Source organism: Myxocyprinus asiaticus, chromosome 10, assembly GCF_019703515.2.
Source record: "Myxocyprinus asiaticus isolate MX2 ecotype Aquarium Trade chromosome 10, UBuf_Myxa_2, whole genome shotgun sequence".
NCBI lineage: Eukaryota > Metazoa > Chordata > Actinopteri > Cypriniformes > Catostomidae > Myxocyprinus > Myxocyprinus asiaticus.
This window is the reverse complement of record NC_059353.1, coordinates 6323835-6347173: the sequence shown is the minus strand read 5'-3', so window position 1 is coordinate 6347173 and position 23339 is coordinate 6323835. Positions and strand designations below refer to the sequence as shown.

At 34.7% G+C, this 23339-nt stretch overlaps 3 protein-coding genes across 3 annotated transcripts; all 3 read right to left on the bottom strand.

The window, feature by feature from the left end:
- Positions 1-8755: 8755 nt before the first annotated feature.
- Positions 8756-11623, bottom strand: LOC127447430 (homeobox protein Hox-D9a-like). Its single transcript, XM_051709310.1, has 2 exons — positions 11030-11623; positions 8756-10701 (listed from the first exon to the last, which is right to left on the bottom strand). The coding sequence occupies exons 1-2, from the start codon at positions 11568-11570 to the stop codon at positions 10457-10459; spliced, it is 786 nt and encodes a 261-aa protein (XP_051565270.1). The 5' UTR covers positions 11571-11623; the 3' UTR covers positions 8756-10456.
- A 2624-nt stretch (positions 11624-14247) lies between these two features.
- Positions 14248-17387, bottom strand: LOC127447428 (homeobox protein Hox-D10a). Its single transcript, XM_051709308.1, has 2 exons — positions 15908-17387; positions 14248-15003 (listed from the first exon to the last, which is right to left on the bottom strand). The coding sequence occupies exons 1-2, from the start codon at positions 16626-16628 to the stop codon at positions 14729-14731; spliced, it is 996 nt and encodes a 331-aa protein (XP_051565268.1). The 5' UTR covers positions 16629-17387; the 3' UTR covers positions 14248-14728.
- Positions 17388-21148: 3761 nt separating this feature from the next.
- On the bottom strand, positions 21149-23237 carry LOC127447429 (homeobox protein Hox-D11a). The gene is made up of 2 exons (XM_051709309.1): positions 22551-23237; positions 21149-21815 (listed from the first exon to the last, which is right to left on the bottom strand). The coding sequence occupies exons 1-2, from the start codon at positions 23149-23151 to the stop codon at positions 21583-21585; spliced, it is 834 nt and encodes a 277-aa protein (XP_051565269.1). The 5' UTR covers positions 23152-23237; the 3' UTR covers positions 21149-21582.
- Positions 23238-23339: the final 102 nt, after the last annotated feature.

Genomic DNA, 23339 nt, shown 5'->3' with positions numbered 1-23339 from the left:
CCCCCCCCCCCCACACACAAAAAAAAATTAAACAATAAATAGACACAAAATATTATGAATTTGAATTAAAATAAGTAGTTTGTTTAATTTGTTAAGCATATATTTTAATGGTGCTAAATTATTCTGCGCAATTCTTTTAGAACTTTTAAGTGCTATGAGCTTTTAGGACGAAAAGCAACTGATTTAAAAGATATTTCGATACTTTTGAAATTTTGCAGGGCGTCCATCCTTTTTATTAGATTTTTTAAAATTAATTTTATTCATTAATTTATGCATACATTTATATTTGCAGTATCTGGATTATGTGCGTTTCAAGTCATCAGTATTTTTATTTTGTTATAGACAGCTTGACCTGTGTTTCACCTTGCTTCGCGACTTGCTCAGGCGGGTCAAAGCCGAGTTGCTGAAGAACAATAGAACGAGAATGTCACCATGTGTCGTGACCTCTTGTTTTAAAATGAATCCCAACTACTGCTATATATATCTATCTATCTATCTATATATATATATATATATATATAAAACACATGCATGCACATTGGATTTTATCGATATGAACCTTTTTTTTTTCTTCTTACCTTAACATAGTTGGAGATTTGTCTCTGTACGCAGGTCGTGGATTCAGACGGCCATTCATTTTTACCCACATTTTAATTAATATTCTACTTAAAACCACTTTAACTCACAGCGAATTCGTTTTTATGTCAACGAATGAAATACACTATCAGTTTCCAAAGCCACGAAATATGATAAATCATTTTAGAATGTACACATTTATTGTAAAAGGAATTAATTTTAAACTGAAATTTAATTGACAATAATTATCAGACAAAACTCTTAACTGTTTTATCTTATTTATTTGTAATTTTCTGTTTGGCTTAATTAGTGATATTTTACAGTAGGCACACCATTTGGCCTTTTTAGACCATTTAATGCAGGCTTTATTGAACCGGTCTTTCGAAATATATATATATATATATATATATATATATATATATATATATGTATGTATTTTATTTTTTAACTAATATGAAAACCATTGTGTCGAAAATAGAGATTATATGTAATATTAAAACACATGCATTCATAATTATATATAAGGGTTTAGGTCCAAATTAGATGTTTCTTTTGTGTGGGGGCGCTAGAGAGCTAAACAACAAAATCTTAGAAATTAAGCTTATTAAAATCTTCACTTAAAAGCCATAAAAGCGCTTGTTTACATTAACTTCGATGTTTTCGAATAACACTGCACCGTCCAATCATACGTAACACAACATATGTAAATAAGTAACAATTAATTGCAGTTCAAATGCCATGAAAAAATGATGACGTGAAATTTCATTGTTTTTAGAAATGTGCAGATGCTTAAGGAAATTAATAAAAACTCCTAAAATAGGCGAATTTAATACTTGGAAACCATAGAAATGAAAATAGCCTATATATTATGCATAAATACATAATGAGAACGTAAAGCAAAAATAAAGTGCCGCTTGCTTCAATGATGTTCTCATTTTTTTCTAAAATGTTCATTCTCACCTATTTTTACAAACTTTAATTCATGTGTACAGGGAAAGTTCTACTGAGCGACGATAGCATTTTTTTTTTATATAATATGGCGCCACAACTGCACCAAAACCGGACTACTGCATAACATTTACGTCATCTTCATTACAAACCTGATTTTTCTCTCTCTCTCTCTCCATAGTTATCCAACCATCCAAAATCGTGCACAACCACGCAATAGGTGTTCACAGAAACAAATTCACACTGGTTTGCAGGCTGACTATAAGAAACCACAGTAACTCATGGCACAATTCAACCCTGCACAAGTTCAGTGACAAGTACTGAAGACAAACTTACCTTCAGAAGCTGGCTTCTCACGAAAAGCGCACCGATATTGTGTATCCATGATCTCAACAAACGTGTCGTCTCTTTCGTCTCTGCAGTGATACTCGGATCTTTTCTAAACGGTCTGAACGACCTTTCTAATATACAATGTGAATTATATTTTGGCTTGTCAACTCCCTGGCCATAAAACAAAGTTTAATGGCATCACGTGCTTCCCCACAGCCATTCATGACAGCGCGCGGGTGCCATAAATAATCCTGAAGTTGCACTTATTCAATAATGGCGATTACTCTGATCTCAAGAGGAAATAAAGACACGGGGTTCAATTCGCATTCACTGCACAGAGGGAAAAACACTACACTGTCAAAAACGAGAGATTATTTCATGAATCCAAGTATAGGGTAATATTTCGGCAAAGCCTTTTAGAACTAGCATTTTTACCCATGCCTTTGCTCCACTTTGCTCGTTGTTTTGCAACAGCTCTCTCTCTCTCCGCGACAAATGAGGTGTTTGTGAAATCTCTGACGTGTGAACTAATGTGAGTGTTTTTCCGACTGTAAATTTAAGGTAATAAAACTATAAAATACATCCCTGGGGAGAGCCATACATAAACCAGCGTGAAAAAACTACACTAGCGCCATATGGCGAGTTCTCGACTTCTGTCAACTCACAAATGCCAATTGGGAAGGTTTTTCTGAGATATTAATGTAACAGTAAAACTTTTTTGGAAATAACACACACACACACACACACACACACACACACACACACACACACACACACACACACAGCTGTCATTATGAGGACTCTTCATAGACATAATGATTTTTATACTGTATAAATAGATTATATCCCCTAACCCTACCCCTAAACCTAACCCTCACAAAAACATTTCTGCATTTTTACATTTTCAATAAAACATTGTTTATTATGTTTTTTAAGCGATTTGAATTATGGGGACACTAGAAATGTCCTCATAAACCACATTTATAGCATAATACCCTTGTAATTACCAGTTTGTAACCTATAAAAAAAGTCCTCGTAAACCACTCAAACCTGCCCACAAACACACACACACACACACACACACACACACACACAAACACACACACACACACACACAAACACACATATACTGTTAAATGTAAACTTATTACTGTTAATTGGAGAGAGAGAAAAAAAATGCTTACGCATGTCACTTTAATAACTCCGAATATTCTTGCGAACCATGAAACTATTTTTCCATGCCTCTAAAAATCAGCATTTCCTCATGCAATAAGACAACTTCAAGATGTCACGTGGCTGGAACAACCAATCACAGTCACAGGATCACAGGAAATGACCTCGAGGAGAAAGATGCAGATAGGGAACAAGCAAAATTCCAGAGTGTTAGACAACAGCACCGCCTGCCGGCCAAAACAGAAATTGCCTAAAGGTGTTCGGTACTTGGCAAACGTTCCACATCTTGGAAGATTTTTTTTTATTATTATTATTATTATTATTATTATTATTGTTATTGTTGTTGTTGTTCTTGAACGTAATATCGTCCTATGGGCTGCACAGACAGCAATAAGGCTCTAAACAACTACAGTGAGATCTTATTTTATTTCAGGGGCGAGGTTTCACTTAATAATTACCTAAACGGTTTTAAAATTGCTATTTTTTTACAGTTTCTAAAAAAACGAAAATATTGATTAACACAAAAAAATAATAGAAAGCAATCTCAATAACATACAAGACAACTGTACATTATTACCATATTATACGACAAGTTTTAAGGTATCTTGATCTCGCTGACACCATTGTGCACAAAAATTTTAAAAATCATTACTTTGACACAAGTCTTAATGATTATATTTCAAAATGTAGTGGTTATTTTAGAATAATTGAATCACAAAGTTAATGGGAAGATACTGGAGTAGAATGGTTATAAACCCAAGGGGTGTCCTTTTAAGCTTGCACACACCGATATCTACTGGTGTGTGTGTGTGTGTGCTAAAAGGACAGTTGTGGGTTGGTGGATATTAATGGAATAATAACAAATGTGTGTATATGAAGAGAGTTTATTATTATAATTCTCTATTAGCACGCATTTAAATTTGAGATTGCAACACATTTCATTGCGATAATGTGTGTTCTATGCAACTGAATTTAGCTCATGAGTAGATGAGTAGCTAACGCGCTGGTTTCTGTTTGCTCGTGTGTAGGCCTACACTCTTCTCTTCTTTTGCCGCATTGCAGTGAGGTTGTAAATACCTCTCCAGCGGCCTGTCAGCTGACTGTGAATTACTGTCTTTGTTTCGCAGACCCTTTCTCCTTGCCCAAAGAACTGCACCATTCTCACCATTAAGGGAGGCATACTTTAAAACGCATAACAACTGCACCTCCAAAAAAAAAAAAAAAAAAAAAAAAGAAGAAAAAAAAATATTTTTTATGTTACAACATTTGCTCTCTCTCTCTCTCTCTCTCTCCTCTCTCTCTCTCTCTCTCTCTCTCTCTCTCTCTCTCTCTATATGCATATATGTGAATATGTATATTCAATAGATTTAAACATGTATTAGAAAAAAATAATAATCAAAAACGTTTACATTTAAAATGACACGGCGATTTTATACAGGAGCGGATCATATTTATGTTTTACAGTAATTATGGTTGGTATGGTTAAGTGTGCTTAAATTAAGGCCATCTAATAAAATGAGTGGAATTCATATATGACGATCGTCAGATAAAAGTTAGACCATCCTCTAATATTACCAGAATCGAGATGGCACTCTTCTATGTGTAGTACATTTTAAACAGGAAACGTTGTCTCTTTTCACGATTAACCATTTTATTATTTTATTATTATTTATTTTTTTTTTCGATTGCAAAAAACTTCTCATACCATGTAAATTTGTTGTTTTTTTATCAGCCTGTCTGTGTCACTGAATTATTAAATTATTACTGCAAACCAACCCTGCCGGTCTTGTATAACTTCACACATGGCATATGTGTTGAGTATGTGTAATTTCATGAGATATAAACTTACCAAACAAAGCCAAATAATCCATGTCTTCCCTCCTGCGCTGCTGGTGAATATTTTGAAGCATGTTTGATGTCAGACGTCCAGTACTGTATGGCTAGCTCTGCTTAGAAATGAAACTGTATAACCCATCTAGCATCTGAAAAGAATACGTGAGTGGTAATGAACATTACCAGAGCTCTGAGTTTGTCTGTCTCGATCTCTCACACAGAAAGCAGTAAACGCAAATATATGAGCACACTGTGGATTTGGATTTGGAGCCTTTTGCCACAGAATGCGGTACAAAAAAAAAAAAAAAACGCTTGGTAAATCAGGAAGGGGGTCATGAAGACGTTTGCGTCCTACACATGACCAGTGGCATCCAATGACAGGCGAAAACGGCTCATAAAAAGATCTATTACAAAGCTGTAAATTGTCTTTTAACAAAAAGGAATCAGTGTTGCCGCAAAGCAACCCAGTTTTTTGCACATAATGACGGAGCCAGCTGCACTTAAATATAAAGAAAAGAAAATATTGCCACAGACAAGTAATTGCTAAGAAAGATAGCGAGAGATAGATAGAGAGAGAGAGAGAGAGAGAGAGAGAGAGAGAGAGAGAGAGAATTTGTAGACACACCTTTATTTTCATAATCTGCTATTCTACGTAAAGATAAAATATGAAGGATAACCAAATGAGTCTAAAATTCACATATCTATAATTAGAATAAAATTGTGTCGAATATTTGAGCGTTGATTGTCTTCATGTTTTCAAAAATTAAAAAAAAAAATAATAATAATATCAGTCAAAGGCACAATACATGTGCACATTATCTACGCTGTGAATACACGCCTAAACCGTGAAGAAACTAGATATACATATAGAGAAATAAATATTTAAATATTTATATTTAAAAAACTTTAAAATATTTTATTGTGTAAATGTGATAATAAATTATCATTACCCTATATATTAATTCTTATGTATTAATATATATACTTTGTTGTTGTTGTTTTTCAGACAAAAATAGCAATGCGACGTTTAGAATATGGTTCTTCGATATGCTTTGAGGAATAAATAATTATGAACTAATAATTTGTGCAGCATCTGCTATTAATATCAACTTAACTTATATTTCTTTAATGCCAACTCGAATATTTATAGCTATTTAGCACTGGCAGAAACATGGCAAATAATTATTAACAGTCATTTATATTTTAACACATTTGACCGCACATTCTACTTTAAATATATTTTATATTAATATTAATATATTTAATATTAGTACCAGTTATTTTGCGTGTGGGTCAAAATAACTGGTACTAATGTGCAGTTCTGTGGAAGTGTAAGATGGCCAATAGATACCAGATAAACAGTGTGATTTTTATATATGAAAAACTGTCGTTTTATTTGTCAAGAAATTGTAAACATGTATTACCACAAATAATAGCCTATATGAGGAAACATATTTTTAAATCACTTTTTTCATGCTATTTTTTATTTACAAAGCAAAATCGAATATACAAAAAATAAAATACAATAAAATAAAATAAATAATAATTAAAAAAAAATCCTCATTTTGCAGTACATTCATTACCGCTTAATGTTTCCAGCTAATTTGATCAAGCTTCTCATGTTTATTCTTGATGCAACAGTTGAAAAGCTGCAGTTTCTTTGGCATTTGTTATGGTGTACTTTATGTTAATGCTGACATTTTAATGCACAATAGTGTGTTTGTGTAAATACGTTCTAAAATTAAATAAAAACGGAGCAAAAAATTCAGAAATTGAACAAAAACTCAGCTTCATTAACAGCTTCATTTGGGTATGCTTCAAATGTCCATTATTCTCAACAATTTATAATTTTCCTCCAAGTATAGAACAATCTCATAATCGCTCGTAAAATGACAACGCTGTTTTGAGGAAGAAATTAAGGCCTAAAAAACCACTTGAAAGGTAACGCCTTGTCTTTTCAAAATCAAAGAGAAGCCACAGTCATATGAAAACAGACTTCGTGAAAGACAACCTTGAGGTCTCATCCAAGGGAACTTCTGAGACGTAGGCGAGTGCTGATTTAGTCGCGCTGGTTCAGCGCCAGTATTACTACCGGACGATTTACAGGCTCGGTACTGTAGCGACACGGCTTCTCGCGGTGTCGTAAAGACCCGAGCTGTCTTGGTAAGTTATCATGTGCGTAAAATTTAGAGCGGTCCCTGTGACACGTAATTCCACCAGTGTTGGGCTGATGACTGGCGCTCCATGTCAGGTTTCACAAGCGGATAAAATGATTGGATCAGTACTAGCCATCTCCAAACTCCAACATATGCCTTCCGTTCAGCATCTTGTGGAAATGTTGATCCACTGAAGAAAATGCTTCGCCCGGTGTGTGCTGCGAAGGGTTGACAAAGTGAGAACTCATTGATGGCGTCAGGTAGCAACTAAACAATGCCAGTGGAATTAGATATGATTGAGAATTGCTGTTTTTGAAAGGCATATTTGGTGAACAGGCCCATGGCCAAATAATGCGGTCAGGGAGTACTCCAGCATACCTCAAAACACATTTGCTTTTAATTTGACATCACATGACAAGGAGAGAGGGCTAGGGGGAGGAAGTAAAATTAGAATATTATTTTGCTTTTATTATTATTATTATTATTATTATTATTATTTATTAATGTTTTGTGGGGTTGCGAATGACTATACATGTTTGGCGTCTATTAACTAATTTAAGTAATGTTATTCACTTATAAAAACATCAGATGAAGTACATTTTGGTTTGAGTCTTTTTTAACGCATTAACGAAATTTTTCTATCATAAATGTGACTATGGGCCTAAGTCATATTTTTTAAGTGTTTATTTTTGTCAGTGTGTGTGAGTGCTTAATACGCAAAAATAGCGGTTTTTGTTACATGCTATTCAAGATAATGATTGGTGCGGTGATGTTGTTGTACCCCACCTAACGTTCCAACAACTCTGGCTAACATTATTTTAAGGTTTGGAAAAAATATTGTAAACAAAACGTTAATGGAACATCCTTATAACGTTCTTAACTTTAAATAACGTTCTACTAACGTTAAGAAAACTGGACATTTTCATGTTCCCACAACCACAATGTAACGTTTGGAAAATGTTTAGCTGGGCGTACTGCTAGAATAAAATGTTCTGGGTTTTTCTGATTTGGCTTCTGATGACTCCCATTTTTTATTTTAATTTCATTTGAAAAAAATAAACAAAAATTAAAATTGTATCAAAGAGGAAGTAAAGTAAAATAATGTTTTCGTTTTTATCTCTAAAAATCGTTTAGCCCATTGTTCTCGGTCATTATCAGCAGCACACAGGTCAAGATTTCGAGCACGGCTGCAGAATGAACTGTTAAATATTTTCCTCTTTTATGATAACTCCAAACCTGTTCCTAACAGAGACACATTATACAGCAAGATCTGAACCGCGAAATAGTCATTTATTAAATGTATCCATCTATACATCCATATTTGTCTAGCCCATACAGTGCATTGTGAGCTATACTGACGCACTGGACATTCTCGATTCTTTTGTTCTTGTTTTTTTCTCAGCCCATAGTTAAACAGCAGGTCTATTTATTCAAATCAGATCCTATAAAGTGTTACGAGTCTACCTTAATCATACATACGCTGAAAGAACTGAGCGCAAATATTACGCCCGAAATATCGTTTTTCTGGAGTCAAATATGAATTTAGCCCATTTTATCAAATGTTATTTAGTCGTAATAGGCTATCTGTGTAAGAGCCTTTAAGGAGGCGTACACAGCAGCGCTGCCACGGGCATCATTTTCACAGAACAACGATGCCATCTAGCGGCAATAATGCACACATCTATTTGAATTGCATTATTTTTTTTTTGTTTTTGTTTTTATATATATATATATATATATTTTTTTTATTTTTTTTTTTTAATTTTTTTTTTTTTTGTAAATCCTATATATATTCGTTTTTTTATTTATTTTTTTAAATTTTATTTATTTTTATTTTTTTTTGGTAGTCACAGTTTTAAGGGTTTTAAATATGTTTTCATATTTATCTGTTAAAATGAAACGCTGATTTAATTTTTCACTCCACATGTCTTATCAAGAGTATGTGATTTTGAATAGCTGTTTTGCCGACCTTTTCAATAAGATGGAACCATTTATGGCAATCTCTGTTAAATGCATTTTTTTTTTTATTTTTTTTATTTTTTTATTTTTTTTTTGTTTATAGTAGCCACCTAAGCGACCGTCTGTGTTAAGATTTGTAGTCAAGAAATGAAATGCATTTGGTGAATAAACATGACTTGCTGGGGGTGCTTCAATCTCACTATCCTATATATCGATCAGACGCCCCGTAGAAAAGTGTCTACATTTGTGTTTGCAGGAAACAGATACAAAGAACCAGTGAGGATAGTTTCAAAGAGGAGAACAATTACAGTCCTATACCATAAAGTCATTTAGACCAGACGTCTGGGTCTTTCAATAGCTTTATTGGACCCAGTTTCTTCCTGCTCTAAAGCAATTCATGGTACAGGTCTGACGATAAATCGGGGTTTCCTTGCAACACATTTTCCAAATATCAAGTTATTTGCAATATTCCCAAACAATTATCCCCTATTTTGTCGTGGTCACGAAACATATACAGCAGCATATATAAAAGAATCAGTGCTGCTTAATATCTGTAAACAAGCACAGTGTGCAGTTGAAATTCCACTTGCAATTTATTTGAAAAAATAAAAAATAAAAAATGGTTTAGAAACAAAACATTCTGTCACACCTTGACCCAGTAAGTGCACGAGTTGAGTAGTCGACAGCAAACATTCTGAGTATTTAGCTTGTCATCCCGCAAATCCACTATACAGCATTGGAGACGAGAACGAGGCATCACAATGGCAGAATAAAAATACACTAAAAAGAAAACGTTCAACTAAAATAACTTAGGCCTTCTTGATGTATCTACCACAAGCAAGTGACTATATACAACATGAGATTCTCTGACTTAATTTCCTTTTAAAAAAAAATAATAATAATCTCTTAAAGACAAACAGGAAATGTTATATGTGGATTGACGAGGGTGGAGTGTTGGGTTTGCATGCGTTATATGAACAAAGAGACCAGCAGAATACTAGCCGAACTATCAGACCACGAACTCTATCCTAACGTAAGTGATTTGAGTTTTACGAGTTAGGATAAGTAACTATCTATTTTATACTGCCTTTTAGGATGCAAGACACGTAACAGAATTCTTTAGATTCTGAGAACATGAATAAACTTCCCCACCAGGTTGAAGGCGTTCAAAGCCAAACATCTGTATTTTATAATTAAAACCTAGAATTTCAGCAAACCTTGTGCATAAAAAAACAAAAAACAAAAAAACATGAAATGCAAATTTCAAAGTCACACAAACTAACTATTAAAAACAAGTAACTATTTTGTATAAGAATACAAATATGCCTAATGAAATAGGCCGGTCCAATCCTGGGTAATTCAGTCGTGAATAATAATAAAAAAAAAAATTAAAAAAACATTAAAAAAAAAAAAAAAAAAAAAAATGGCGATCCTAAAACAAGTAAACGCAAATGAGCTGTTCAGCTGCAATATTGCCCTTTTCATTGAGGGTCTTTATTGCTTCTCTCCCTGTTCATCTTTTTCATTTTCATTCTTCTGTTCTGAAACCAGATTTTAACCTGCCTCTCCGTTAAATTCAGGATTCGTGCAACTTCAAAACGGCGATCCCTCGTTAAATACATGTTATAAAGAAACTCCTTTTCCAGTTCCAGAGTCTGATATTTGGTGTACGGACATCGTTTCTTTCTTGTTGAACGTGCATGGATCCAGTTTGCTGCAGGGTTGCCTGTAAAATAAAAATAAATAAGCAATGAACACCCTGTTAATAAGCTTACCGTCCACAATGGATCAGATAGACTGCTCAAATAAAGGCCATGAGTAGGCCTATTTCAGATAAGGAAAAAATTAATATTTATAAGATATTGTGTAATTTGGTGTTCTAAATTAGTGATGATGTGTATCCAATTATTTCTACAGGTTTGTTTGAAATATAAATTTCTTCGGCCCGTGGTAAGAGCCCGGGCACTTTTATAGGTTAGTAAAACCTCCAGTTTAAGACAACCTGCTCGTACAGTTCAACGGTTGTAAATCACGGGGCAATTCATTTTACTTACTTGGGTCAAGTTGTTGTTGTTTCTCGTCTTTTGCTTCACAATGACTAGAAATATCATTGCCAACTGTTTCTTCAGTAGCTTTGTCTGCGCACTCAAATACAGCGCTGCAGCTGAACTCAGGAACTGCTGGTGTCTCCGCTTCAAACGCTCCGCTTTCAGCCCTTTTCAAGGGTAAACTTTCAGTTTTTGTCCCGCTCTGCCGACTGTTGGTGTGGAAACCGGAAAAAGAGATATGGTTTGATACAGGATCTATCCAGGAGCGGACGTATCTGTTGTCTGTCAGACGGGTATGGTGAACGTAAGGATGGTAAATTCCGGACACAGCAGTAGAGGGTTGATGAACCGAAGACCGGGACGCAGCGAACACGGCTGATTTGGGAGCGAAGTTGCACGAGGAGAAATCCGCATTTTCCCCCACACCTGACGGCCTCGCGGGCGCGGTGTGTGAACCCTGGACATAACGCGCTCCGTACACATCCTCCGCCTCGAACCCTATTATAGAGTCCACATAATAGCTGCCCAGAGCTGAACTAGTCGACATTTTTTAGATCTCTTCGAACTCATATAAACGTTACTCTCTAACGGAAACCTTGCCTCTGCACAATCATAGTATTTTTGCTGCCTTATTCTTCAGTGATTGGTTACATGAATCACGTGATCATATTTACTGATACAGAGAATAAATCAGTCCGCTGGTAACGGTATGTTTGATTCTGTACTCTTAACAACGCAAAATAAATGACTTTCATCAGAACTTTGATGTAAGGATATTCTGCATTCAATCCTTAGGATTTCTTGTGTTTTCCAAACGCCATTCGGATTGAGGTGGTACAGCTTTATTTTTTTAACAGTGGCACTGGCAGATTAACACAACCATTTATTTCAAAACCAGCAATGAACACTAATATTTTAGTCATAAGGTATGTCATATAATCTGGTCTTGTAAAGTTTTTTTATAGAGTAGCCTACTGAGTTGCAAGTCCTCGTAAAATAAACGTAATAACATGCTGTAAAACAACGAACCACTGCAGCTTCACAGATTCTCATATTTTATAAACTGCCCGCGCTGTTTCAGTGTCAAGATCTTTAATTTGAGAATGTGGTTATGAGTTTGACACAGGAAGTAATATTTGTATATTTTGATATTTACTGAAAAGAGAGTCATAGTAATTATTATTATTATTTTTTTATGTCTATCAATAAAAATTTACGAGGTCCATTTGATTATGTATTAATGATGCCCTTAATAAAACAGACTCTTGACGTTACAGAGCGTCTTTGGCCTATTGTCTGTTATTGGATAAAATGAAAATATTTATTTTTGAATATTTCTGTATATGATCTCCTTTAATATATTACTATTATTATTATTATTTATTGTTATTAATAGTTTATCTTATTGTCATTTATTTAGCAGGCATATTACCATCATTCTAGCAGATGTATTTTAAGGTTTTATCCAGTTTATAGTTTTATTGTAACTTTCAGCTCAAGTGTGTACTATTACTAAAATTCATGCAATCATTAATGAGTCACGATTCACAACAATGCAATCCACTATAATAATAATAATAATAATAATAATAATAATAATAATAATAATAATAATAATAATAATAACAAGAAGAAGAAGAAGAAGAAGAAGAAGAAAAGAAGAAGAAGAAGAAGAATACACATTGGCCATTTCCACGTGAAATGACTAATCTTAAAGAAAGAGAGAAAAATAAAGAAAGAGAGAAAGATAAAAAAAGAGAATGCTGCCTCACATCCTGAAATTAATTTAGGATTCAAGACTATTGTGAATAAATAATAAAAAGTGACGAAGAAAACAGAAATAATATAATATAATATAATGTAATATAATATAATACACATTTTCTTAATTTGAGAAAAAACAATTTGAGTGAAACAAAACACAACAACATGGTAAAATATTATTTGTCGACGAGTTCAACTACATTTCGGCCATTATTTATCTATCTGTGTTCGCATCTGTGGACACATACACATCTGAGCCTTTTGTTTGAAGAGGAGTGTGTGGCATTGAGTGTTGGTATGTACGCATGTACATTAGAGACAGAGTGTTCGAGGCCAAAGAGAAAAATGCGGAAGAAACCGTTACTAAAATGATTTAAGACTTATGGACAGACCAGCGTGAAGTTGTACATCTGACCAGTTTGGTCAAAACCACTGACGTTTATGGGCGTGTAGCCAAATAACTTGTACCTACTAGCGTTCTACAGCACCTGTAAGGTATATTTTAGGCTTCTGGTGCACTTTATGTTGCACAACTTTGGGCTGTAGGCTACTCAAAGGTTGATTAAGACCAGCAGCCAACTTCTGAATTCCTTTTGAGCAGTTGAAGGCAGAAATTAAGGATACTTCTGTGATATTAATAGGTTTTTACAAGGACGTCCTTAGATCAATTCCTTGTTAAATTAAACCAGTGCAAGACAAGTTAGCATACCATGTCTTTTTCTCCCGTCGACCCCGCCGTTTTAAAATAGTTTTGGTCTTTATATAACAATAGACAAAAACACTAATTCACAGAACTTGTTAAATTTTTCGGATCAGTCTAAGAGTATAAGTGACATATATATATATATATATATATATATATATATATATATATATATATATATATATACAGCTATTCAGTAGATATATAGGTTATGGACATAGACATAAAAATAATAATAATAATAAGTCAGTATAATAAGTAATTTGATCGACAATAGGTCAGTAGCGATATATTTTATTTGAATAAACGCCTATTGCCATCATGTTAATTTAGCTTTAAGATTTCAAAAATCTTAAATTTTGAGTTGAATTATAAATTATTCTTAATGGCACGAATGCTTTTTAATAACATATATCGGTTGATTGGTGTGAAGTAAATTAACGTCACTTACAGAATACTAAACACCGTATTTAAAAAAAAAAAAAAAAAAAAAAAAAATTCATTCTTTTGCCGTATTACGGCTTTGTGATTTGGCCTTGTGCTGGCCAGCGTTTATTGTACATGTTGACATGTGCATCATTAACTGCCACTGAATTTTGCCACCGCATGTTTTTTGTTAACAGAACTAACTAAGTTGTAATAAGTGGAAGGAACAAATCTAACCATGATCCCTTGTGTAATGGTTTTGATTAAACTGTCGTTCTGAAAACACTACGCTCAAAACGCTATAAGACATTATCAGTTTATTATTCCACTGACCACATGCCACAAACATGCACTGATAAGACATATTTAAACATTCACTATACAGAAACTTTTATATGTAATGATGCCAGATAAATGTCCGCTTTACTGGAGAAAGAATGGACACTCTTCACTGTCAATGTGCTTTCATGTTCAAAGTGTTTTTTTTTTTTGTTTTGTTTTGTTTTTTTTTTTTTGTCTCAACAGTTTCTGCGACAGTTTTGCTCTGTTCCCGCTGGAAATGACACACCCAACAAGGTTAAGTCCTGACAACACTTTTATACCCTGTGGAACATATTAAAGTTACACAGCGATTCACATTTTAAATGTAACCAAGGATGTAGCAACAAATGACAATGATGTAGCCACAATAGCAATACTGGAACGTGAAAGTAACCCAAACAGTGTCCACTGCCCTCATGTCATCATTATACAGGAGACTATATGGGCCGAAAAGAGGGGGGTAATTTTAGGAACTGCACTTGTTTGCATGCTCACGAAAAAGTGAGATTGGAGGTAAGTTCACGGATACGATTTTCCCTGCTCATCTTCTTAAGTTTCATTCTGCGGTTTTGAAACCAGATTTTCACTTGTCTGTCAGTGAGGTTGACGCTTTTGCTGATCTCTAGACGGCGCTCCCGAGTCAGGTACATGTTGAATAAAAATTCTTTTTCTAATTCCAAGGTCTGGTGCTTTGTATATGGACATCTTTTTTTCCTTCCACTCTTCGCAGTTAACCAGTTGCTCGTCGGTGTGTCGCTTTTGGACTCTGCAAAACAAAAAGACAGTGATTCAACTGCACAAGCCGCCAACTGACTCGCATTGGGTTACAATCGAAAAATTAAGACGGGCTGAGTTTTTCCTTGGATAAATTAAATATAAATATAAGACATGTTAACGGTTTGTCTATAGATCATTAGAAATGTGGTAACAGCAGTAATTGTCTCTGTGGCCACGTTTGGTCTTTTAACACACAATGACTCCCACCAAAGTTTACCAGTATTCAAGTGTATATCTTTAAACCTTATATATATATATATATATATATATATATATATATATATATATATATATATATATATGACAAAAACGTTGACGTTAATTTTTTAAAGTTACGTTAACACGCGTACCTGTCTGTCTTTAGTTTAACTTAGTTTCAGTTTAATGACCCCATGTTATAAACGGTTAAAAGCAAAGTAGTTTTGAAATATGCTATTTTTTTTAATATCCAACTCACCAAGAACAGCAAACTAAAACTAAATACACCATAAATATGATATTACCTAACTATGCTATTCAACCACAGAGTGTATTATTAAATATCAAATGAAAGAGAAAGAGGTCCCCACAGTATGGTTTTTTATTTTTTTTTATTTATTTATTTATTTATTTATTTTTTGGTTCTCATTCTGTGCAGGCAAAGTCGCAAATAAATTTCACCAAGACTGCTTATATTGATCAAAGTTGAATGCCTCTAAGTCACTTGCAACAAAATGTATTTGATGTTAACGCGCTCTTTCAGCGCCGTTTCCTGTTAAGGCTTTTACTGCAACTTGAGTAAGATTCCCATCAAACATTACGACTTTCGGGTTGTTTGTGTTTTATATTGGGTTTTATGATGCTGAAGAGTTCGCATTACACCAAGACGCGATTAATCCTTTTATTGTACCCACCTTTCCTTTCCCTGTGTGGCAATTCAGGGCTGGAGACAGACGCCTCAGTAGAGCTGTTCTTCTCCTCCTGTGTGCTGGCTTTGGGCTCTGGACTCTGCGCCGGGGAAGAGCTCCTGGTGTCCCGTTCGTGCGGGATCTTCTTTTCCACCTCGACAAAGGGCGTTGACTGCGCTTTTGGAGTCAACATGTTCAGCTGCATTAACGTCGTGTTTGGGCTCATCATCTCGTTGTCATAGTCCTGGTTTTTCGCCGTCGCATAAGTTTGGCTTAGCCTAAAATAGCCAGGTACCGGAATCTCTGGACTGTCAACGGAACACGATTCTGGAATCAGGTTGGAGTACGCGGGTATGTCGGACGAACTGACTTTTGCTCGTTTGTCGGAGTACATACAACAATTAGTCTCTTCTTTTATACTTTGTGAAAATGTGCAGGTGGACATCTGGTTAAGCGGTTGCGTTAATCGGCAGGACCTGCTCGGATCTGCCCAGTTATCAGTTTGAGGTATGTACGAGTGGACGTTCATGCTCATGTTTTGGTGGTTTATTTCCCCCCGTTTGCCAAGAGACGGCAGGAGTCCACAGGTTTGCATTCCATAGGTTCCCATTTCTGCAGTGGATGGCATGTACATGTTACTGCTGGAGTAAAAATCTGTTCTACACGCCCCAATCAAAGAATCTACTAGAAACGTGTTAGCAGCAGGAGAGCTGTTTGGAAAGGACATTTTTGGAGAGTTTTTTTTTTTTTTTTTTTTTTTAAGAAGAAGAAGAAGAAGAAGAAGAGAAGTGTCCTCTGTAAGCAGACATATCTAGCAAAACAATCCCTGTGTAACCCAGAGAGTCTCTCTGCAACCACATGACACTCTCACCAATGAAATTTGAAAATGGCCTTGAGTCTCAGGCTCTTCCCCATCACGTGGACGCATTGACACATGATTTGAAGTTTCAGACGTGGTCAACAGCGACACCTAGAATGAGGACTTGAAATTGGTTCCAGGACGGTCAAAATTGTTGAAGTATTTTTCAGCATACAACATTTAAAATAAAGATAAAAGACGTGGACTTATAGACTGTTGAATAAGAAGCAAGAACAATGAAAGTAAATGGCAGCAGCTAGCGTAGCCTAATTTGCACTTCTTTAAATGCCGATTCAAGGTCAAGAAGAAATGCCTTCAGATACTTTATGAATTTTCACGCCTATATTGAAGATTATGTAGAACAAAAAGAGCCAGCGGATGTGGGACTAAATGTCGCCGACCACATACTTAAAATTTGAATTCACATCTGAAAGAATAATAATAGAACTCATATGACTGTGTATGTATCATTAATTTTTGACACAAATGCCTGTTCTCCAGTTAGGACATATTGTCTGACGCAAAGTGAATTTAAATGTGGTTGTAATTTGTTAATTCATATTTTATCATGTAAATATATATATTTTTTAATCTGATCATTCCTTACAGGAAAAGATAAAGATCAATAAAGAGCCCCATCACTTGTTAAATTTTATATTAGCCAGTTAATGTATTTTATGATCAGGATGAAAATTATTAATTTGTATATTAGCAACATATAAGCCTTGTGACGCTTATAGCACCTACAAAGATTGAAGAGTGTGCATGACTTTTCTGTTTTTTAGAATTAATGCGAATATTTTATATGTATAGAGTGGGGAGTTGCGTATGACCATATGGCATTAAAAAATGTCAACGCATTTACCCCGAAATAATTTACATAAGAATTTATTCAGCTATAATATTGGTGCATTTGGTCAGTCAGTCATGATAACATTATTAGAAAAGAAAATCTCTATAGTCCATATATATAACTAAAATTGCAAATGCGTTTTTAGAATTTGCCTATTTACAGATGTTATCCAACTATCTCTGCTTTGCAACTGGTTATAATGCAGATCTTCACGTTCCTTGGACTTGGTCATGTGCATTTTAAAGGTGTATACCTTTTTATAAATTAAAATTATTATCGTTTTCTTTCTAAAACACTAAAATATAAAATGGCCTATTCTATGGCGGCATGAATGTGTTGATATAGAAATGATAACGAAACAATTATAAGTTAACATTTGTAAACGCAACGATCAACATTTACTGAATTAGATAAAGCTCAAAGACAAAAAAGAAATAAATAAAAAATAAAAACATCAACGCACACGCTATGTCGTCGTCGTGTAGCCTACATGAAAACGGCAATCAGTGGGTTTTCTAACATATTTTATGTGTGTATCTATCAGTAAACAAATACTGTCATTACGATGTAACTTTCCTGCAAGTATTAGCTTGACATTAATACTGATAACATATTTAGCAGAAGAAAAAAAAGAAAATTACAGATTCTGTTTCCAGAGGACTGACGTCTGGAAACAGATATAAACACAAGGCAGATTCACAGTTTTCAGATATAAAAGTATATGTGGGGACAAATATCTACCAGGCAAAATGTATCATTTGACTCGGTTTTGAATTTAAAGAAAAAGCACGAATTGTCCATCTAACACCCAACTCTAGCACATGGCTTAATATATCTTTGAAAAATCAGATTTTTCTTGGGTTCATCCTTATGTATAATTGTTATCATTTACAAAAAATAGGCCTACCATTTTAGTAGAGATGCGAACCCTCATTTCTATTTGAGAATATGCATTTCATGAGATCGGGTTGGAATATACAACAACAACAAAAACGTTTTGAATTAATCATTCACACTATTTATTTTAAATAAATTCAAAGTTTGTTATGAATCGTGACTCAATGATTTTAGGAATTTTAGTAATAGTATACACTCTCGAACTGAAAGATAAAATAAAACTATAAACTGGTTAAAGCCTTAAAATACATCTGCTAGAATGATTATAATATGCTTGCAAAATAAATTACAATAATAAAAACTTTAATAATAGTAATAATAATGGTGATGTTGATGTATTATTATGTGTTTAGCGAAGGAGACATTCCTAAAAACAGGAAATTTGGTGAATCAATGCCACACAAATGTAGACTGGTCAGAATATGTCTACTGAAATTGTCTTCTCAACTCTGAAGAAAGGAAGATATATCCCAAACGCGACTGAAATATATTCTTCGGTTTTCAAGTTAATGTGATGTAGGCTAATGGAACAGAAATTAAAAATGAGAGTGAATAAGCATGATATCTGGTAAGATACTGTACATTCCCAATACAAGGGTGTAAAAACATTAGATCACATACCCCGCTCAAGATCATAGTCATTGTTCTTATGGACACTACACTTGAATTACACTGCACCCAGGCCCAATCATTGCTGTAAGTTCGCCCTCTTGTGGCTTCAAGCAATACCAACAGAATGTAACAAAACAAAACGCATTTCCAGATGCATATATAGATATTGCTTATTATCATGTTATAAATATATTTGAAAACACACAACAATATTGGAGTGGATTTTAATTGCACTTAATTGCAAAATTAAGAATAAAATACGAAAGATAACTAGGGTTGAACGTATGTGTAACGTGTGGTATACATATACAGTATTTACATATACATATTCACTTGCGTGAAATAAAATTACCTTGTAGGATTATTCGTTTACCTTGCACCGTAGTACGCATTTTGATTTGCAGCACTTATTTTTAGATAGCACATTAGAGGTAGCCGTTTGTTTAAAGGAATATTCCGAATTAACTACATGTTGAGCTCATTCGACACAATGCGGGGGTTTAAAGCAGAAATTTGAATCTTATATATTTTTAAAAGAGCTTACATTAATTCTTCTGTTAAAACTTGTGTATTATTTGAGCTATAAAGTTGTTTAAATCGTCGTTTTAGGGTTTACACGTCGTCATGGCAACGACGTTTGAAAATCAAAAATAACAACATAGAACAGGTTGGCAAGCGATTTGCTCTATTCACTTCCATTATAAATACCTGTATAAGTAACTGATTTTTGCTTTTTTAAAGAAAAGAAGGGACACATCTAAATGTAATTTTTGTGGTTATCAACATTATGCCACAAATGCTGTTGATTGATCATAACTTGAATTGAACCCGGAATATTCATTTTAACTAGGCTACCCATCATCCCCTAAAACAAGAAACAAATTGTTAAACATACTGCAAAGTTGCTTCATACAAACAGACCTTATGAAGCTTTATTGGTTCTTAAATAAAACGTTGAGACACCGAAAATGTAAAATGATCCTTTGTTTTATTGAATATTACCGGTGTTTCATTCTCCGGGAGAGAAATATCACAGTATTTCACTGAGTAAAGGGTGTCCATGTTGAGTGTTTGTTGACCCATTGTAGTTGTTAGTCCAGCATGGATGAGCACTGTGGAAATGCAGGCCGTTAAAGGCGGATCAGTGTATTTCTAGTGTGGAATTTAGCGGCCATATTGGGTCGTGCTGCACTGCGGCGTCTCTGAGAGAGCGTAGTTTCTCAAGGAGAACCGCAAAAAGGCGCCTTTACTTATTCAAAAGGGTTAAAGGTGACGACCTTGACAAACAGAAGTTCAAATACAATATTCATATTTAATGTGACGTTTTAATATTGTTGACGATGTCTAACGTTGTAGACCACTTTAGTCAATGTGACTATAACGCCTATGTGTTTTGAGGTACATGCCCAAGAAAGCTAGAATCTCATAACAATAGGGGGTGTGTAACGTGTAGAAACGTAAGTCAAAGACTAGACTTTTATAACATGACATTATATTTTCAATATTTTCCGTTAACATTCTCTGTTTCATTTACATTTAACTCTGACCAGATAAAAAAAAAAAAAAAAAAAAAAAAAACATCTGCACCCTTTGTCTTTCAAGGCAAAGTTGCAGTTGAAGTGGATAGAGGGTCCAATAGCCCCAATTTAATTTACTGCCCAAAGTTTATTGTTCTGTCTAGACTGTTCAAGGTTTAGTAAACAGCCTTAATGTAAAACAACAAACAAGGAAAGGAATTAGTAATAGACCTATAAAGTGTTCACGCTTTGCCATTTGAAATAGATTTCTTTCACTGTTCCTCTCTCCCTGTGATATTTAAAAACGCAGTATTCGTTTGAAAACTACAATAAAATCGCATATGCTAGCAAAACCAGTTTGATATGAAATTAAAAAAAATAAAAAATGTTGCAGTTCTATGGCTGCACCAAAACTCACGTCTTCATAGCAATAGATACATCTGCAAATACCTTGTTGTATTTTGGTTTAATTATAATTACTTAAATACATTACATGCTACTAACGAATAAATGCATACACAGCTCTACCTCATTGTAATTACATATTGATTACTGTAACCAAACTTATTTGTTGCTTGCGCAATGAGAACCGTTAATTAATTTGAATCTATTTAAATGCACAATGTATAATACAATAAATAAATACAAATACAAAATGTTTGCATTTCAATGGCATTAACACATAAACAGTATAAGACCAAAGTATAAAGAGATTGTCTAAGTACCTTTACTTTCACAGTTGTTTTTAGAAGAAGCATTGGCTTATGATAGCAAATATTTTGCAGAGTTATAAAGTAGAGTGTTGACGTAAAAAATAATCTGTGTGGTCTGTCTGTTTTGTCAAATGCACTATGTAAAAATACAATTAAAATTAAAATAATAACAAAAAAACAAAAAAAAGTCATGATCTTCTGCCGAAGCCAATCGAACAAAATAATGACTTTCAGAACAATGGATTTCCAGTGAAATACTGGAGACGATCTCGGTTCAACTTTTTCTCTTTCATCCTTCGGTTCTGGAACCAAATCTTCACTTGTCGGTCTGTAAGATTGAGCATTCTTGACAACTGCAGGCGCTTCTCTTTGTTTATGTACACATTGAAAAAGAATTCTCGTTCAAGTTCTCGGATCTGGTATTTCGAATATGGACATCTCTTTTTTCTGGACTTTGTTGTACCTACAAAAAGAAATGTAACTTGATTACAGTACAGTGATTTTCAATTCTTTCTAGCTGCTATACAACTGCGGATGTTTCAGCAGATGGCATTATAAGTTGTACCTTAAAGCAACGAAAACACACACACACACACACACACAACTCCACGAATACTTCTGCCTGATTTGTACAATAACGAAAACATTTCTGTATCAACAATACACTTACTAACAGTGAACAACCTCTTTAAGAAATAAACCTACACACACACACACACACACACACACACACACACAAGCACTGACACAGGCACAAACACATGTAAGCTAGCGGCCCTCAAGCGCACTCACAAACTTGCAGGCACGCACGCGCACATGAGTAATTCCTGGACGTGTTTTCAACTCGATTAAAGTGTTTCGGTTAAGTCAAAATATGTTACGATATTTTTGGACACTACTCAAACAAGCAACATCCTCCAGGTTATCTGCATATCTTATAGGATATCTTTAGTTAACATTTTAGTATCATTAGTTCAAATTATTGTCGTCTATATATATATATATATATATATATGACACCGCGCTAGCTTTGGTGTGATCCAGTAAAATCGCTTTCCCATCGTAAATATTTTTTACAACAGCAAAGTGAATCTTACTAGCTATATAAAAAACTTTTGCATGCGTATAAAGCGGCACGTAAAAACCAACCGACAAAGTAATAGAATGCACTGAACCGGCGTTTAGCGCTTGGACCTACTTGAGCCGTTGTTCTTTTCTTCATCGCATGTTGATATTGAGGATTCCTCCTCTGTGGTTTCAGCAGGGTCTCGTTTGGTCTGCTCCGCGCTATCTGTAGACACTTTATAACATGCAGCATCTCCGGGGACACTGTTCTCTGGCTTTTGTTTCGACTGCTCAGGGTTGGGCTTCTCAGGGTTAACAGTCTCAAAAAACTGATCAAATCCTTGTGGAAGTACCCCGTTTCGGCCGACGTTGGTGAATAAACTGCTTGAGGAGTTACTGCTGCCGTGATGGCTATACATGGAATCGTTTTTAAAAATCATTTCCGCTCTTTTGGAAGACTGCAGGAGATCTCGGTGCATTATCTCGTCCGTTGAATAGTATGAAGCGTAATTGCCCCTGTAATGCCATTTACTCGGATGATCAAGTCCATAGTCCCTGAAAGACACCTCACGAACAGGTTGGACTTGAGCTATGTTCGAAGAATAGGGAAAATTAACTTGACACGATGGAGTCTGTGGTAAAAACGACGAGACCGATGAGAAATCAGGCGCAGAAACATAGTATGGTAAATACATATTAGGTGCACAGTTGCTTCGATCATCGTAGTCCGTCATTGCTCGCTTTAGCCTTGAAGAGCAGAAATCGGCTGCTTGACTGTGTTAAACTTTGCCCATCTATTGCACCATATGCGTGTGGATAGGGCTCGTGAGCGAGAAAAAAAAAATCGGAAAAGTAAGCTGACGTGCAATTCATCTTGATCGATTCTTGAGGTAATTGTGTCATGTGATCCAGTAAAAAAAAA

What these genes read in the sequence shown, in the direction of transcription:
- LOC127447428 (XM_051709308.1), bottom strand. Translation starts at nt 16,628, where the DNA reads ATGTCCTTTCCAAACAGCTCTCCTGCTGCTAACACGTTTCTAGTAGAT. An exon ending in GCCACACAGGGAAAGGAAAG is followed by an intron (nt 15,004 to 15,907) that starts GTGGGTACAATA and finishes TTTGTTTTGCAG; the next exon opens with AGTCCAAAAGCGACACACCG.
- LOC127447430 (XM_051709310.1), bottom strand. Translation starts at nt 11,570, where the DNA reads ATGTCGACTAGTTCAGCTCTGGGCAGCTATTATGTGGACTCTATAATA. An exon ending in ACAACAACAACTTGACCCAA is followed by an intron (nt 10,702 to 11,029) that starts GTAAGTAAAATG and finishes TTTATTTTACAG; the next exon opens with GCAACCCTGCAGCAAACTGG.
- LOC127447429 (XM_051709309.1), bottom strand. Translation starts at nt 23,151, where the DNA reads ATGACGGACTACGATGATCGAAGCAACTGTGCACCTAATATGTATTTA. An exon ending in AGAAAAGAACAACGGCTCAA is followed by an intron (nt 21,816 to 22,550) that starts GTAGGTCCAAGC and finishes TTCTTTTTGTAG; the next exon opens with GTACAACAAAGTCCAGAAAA.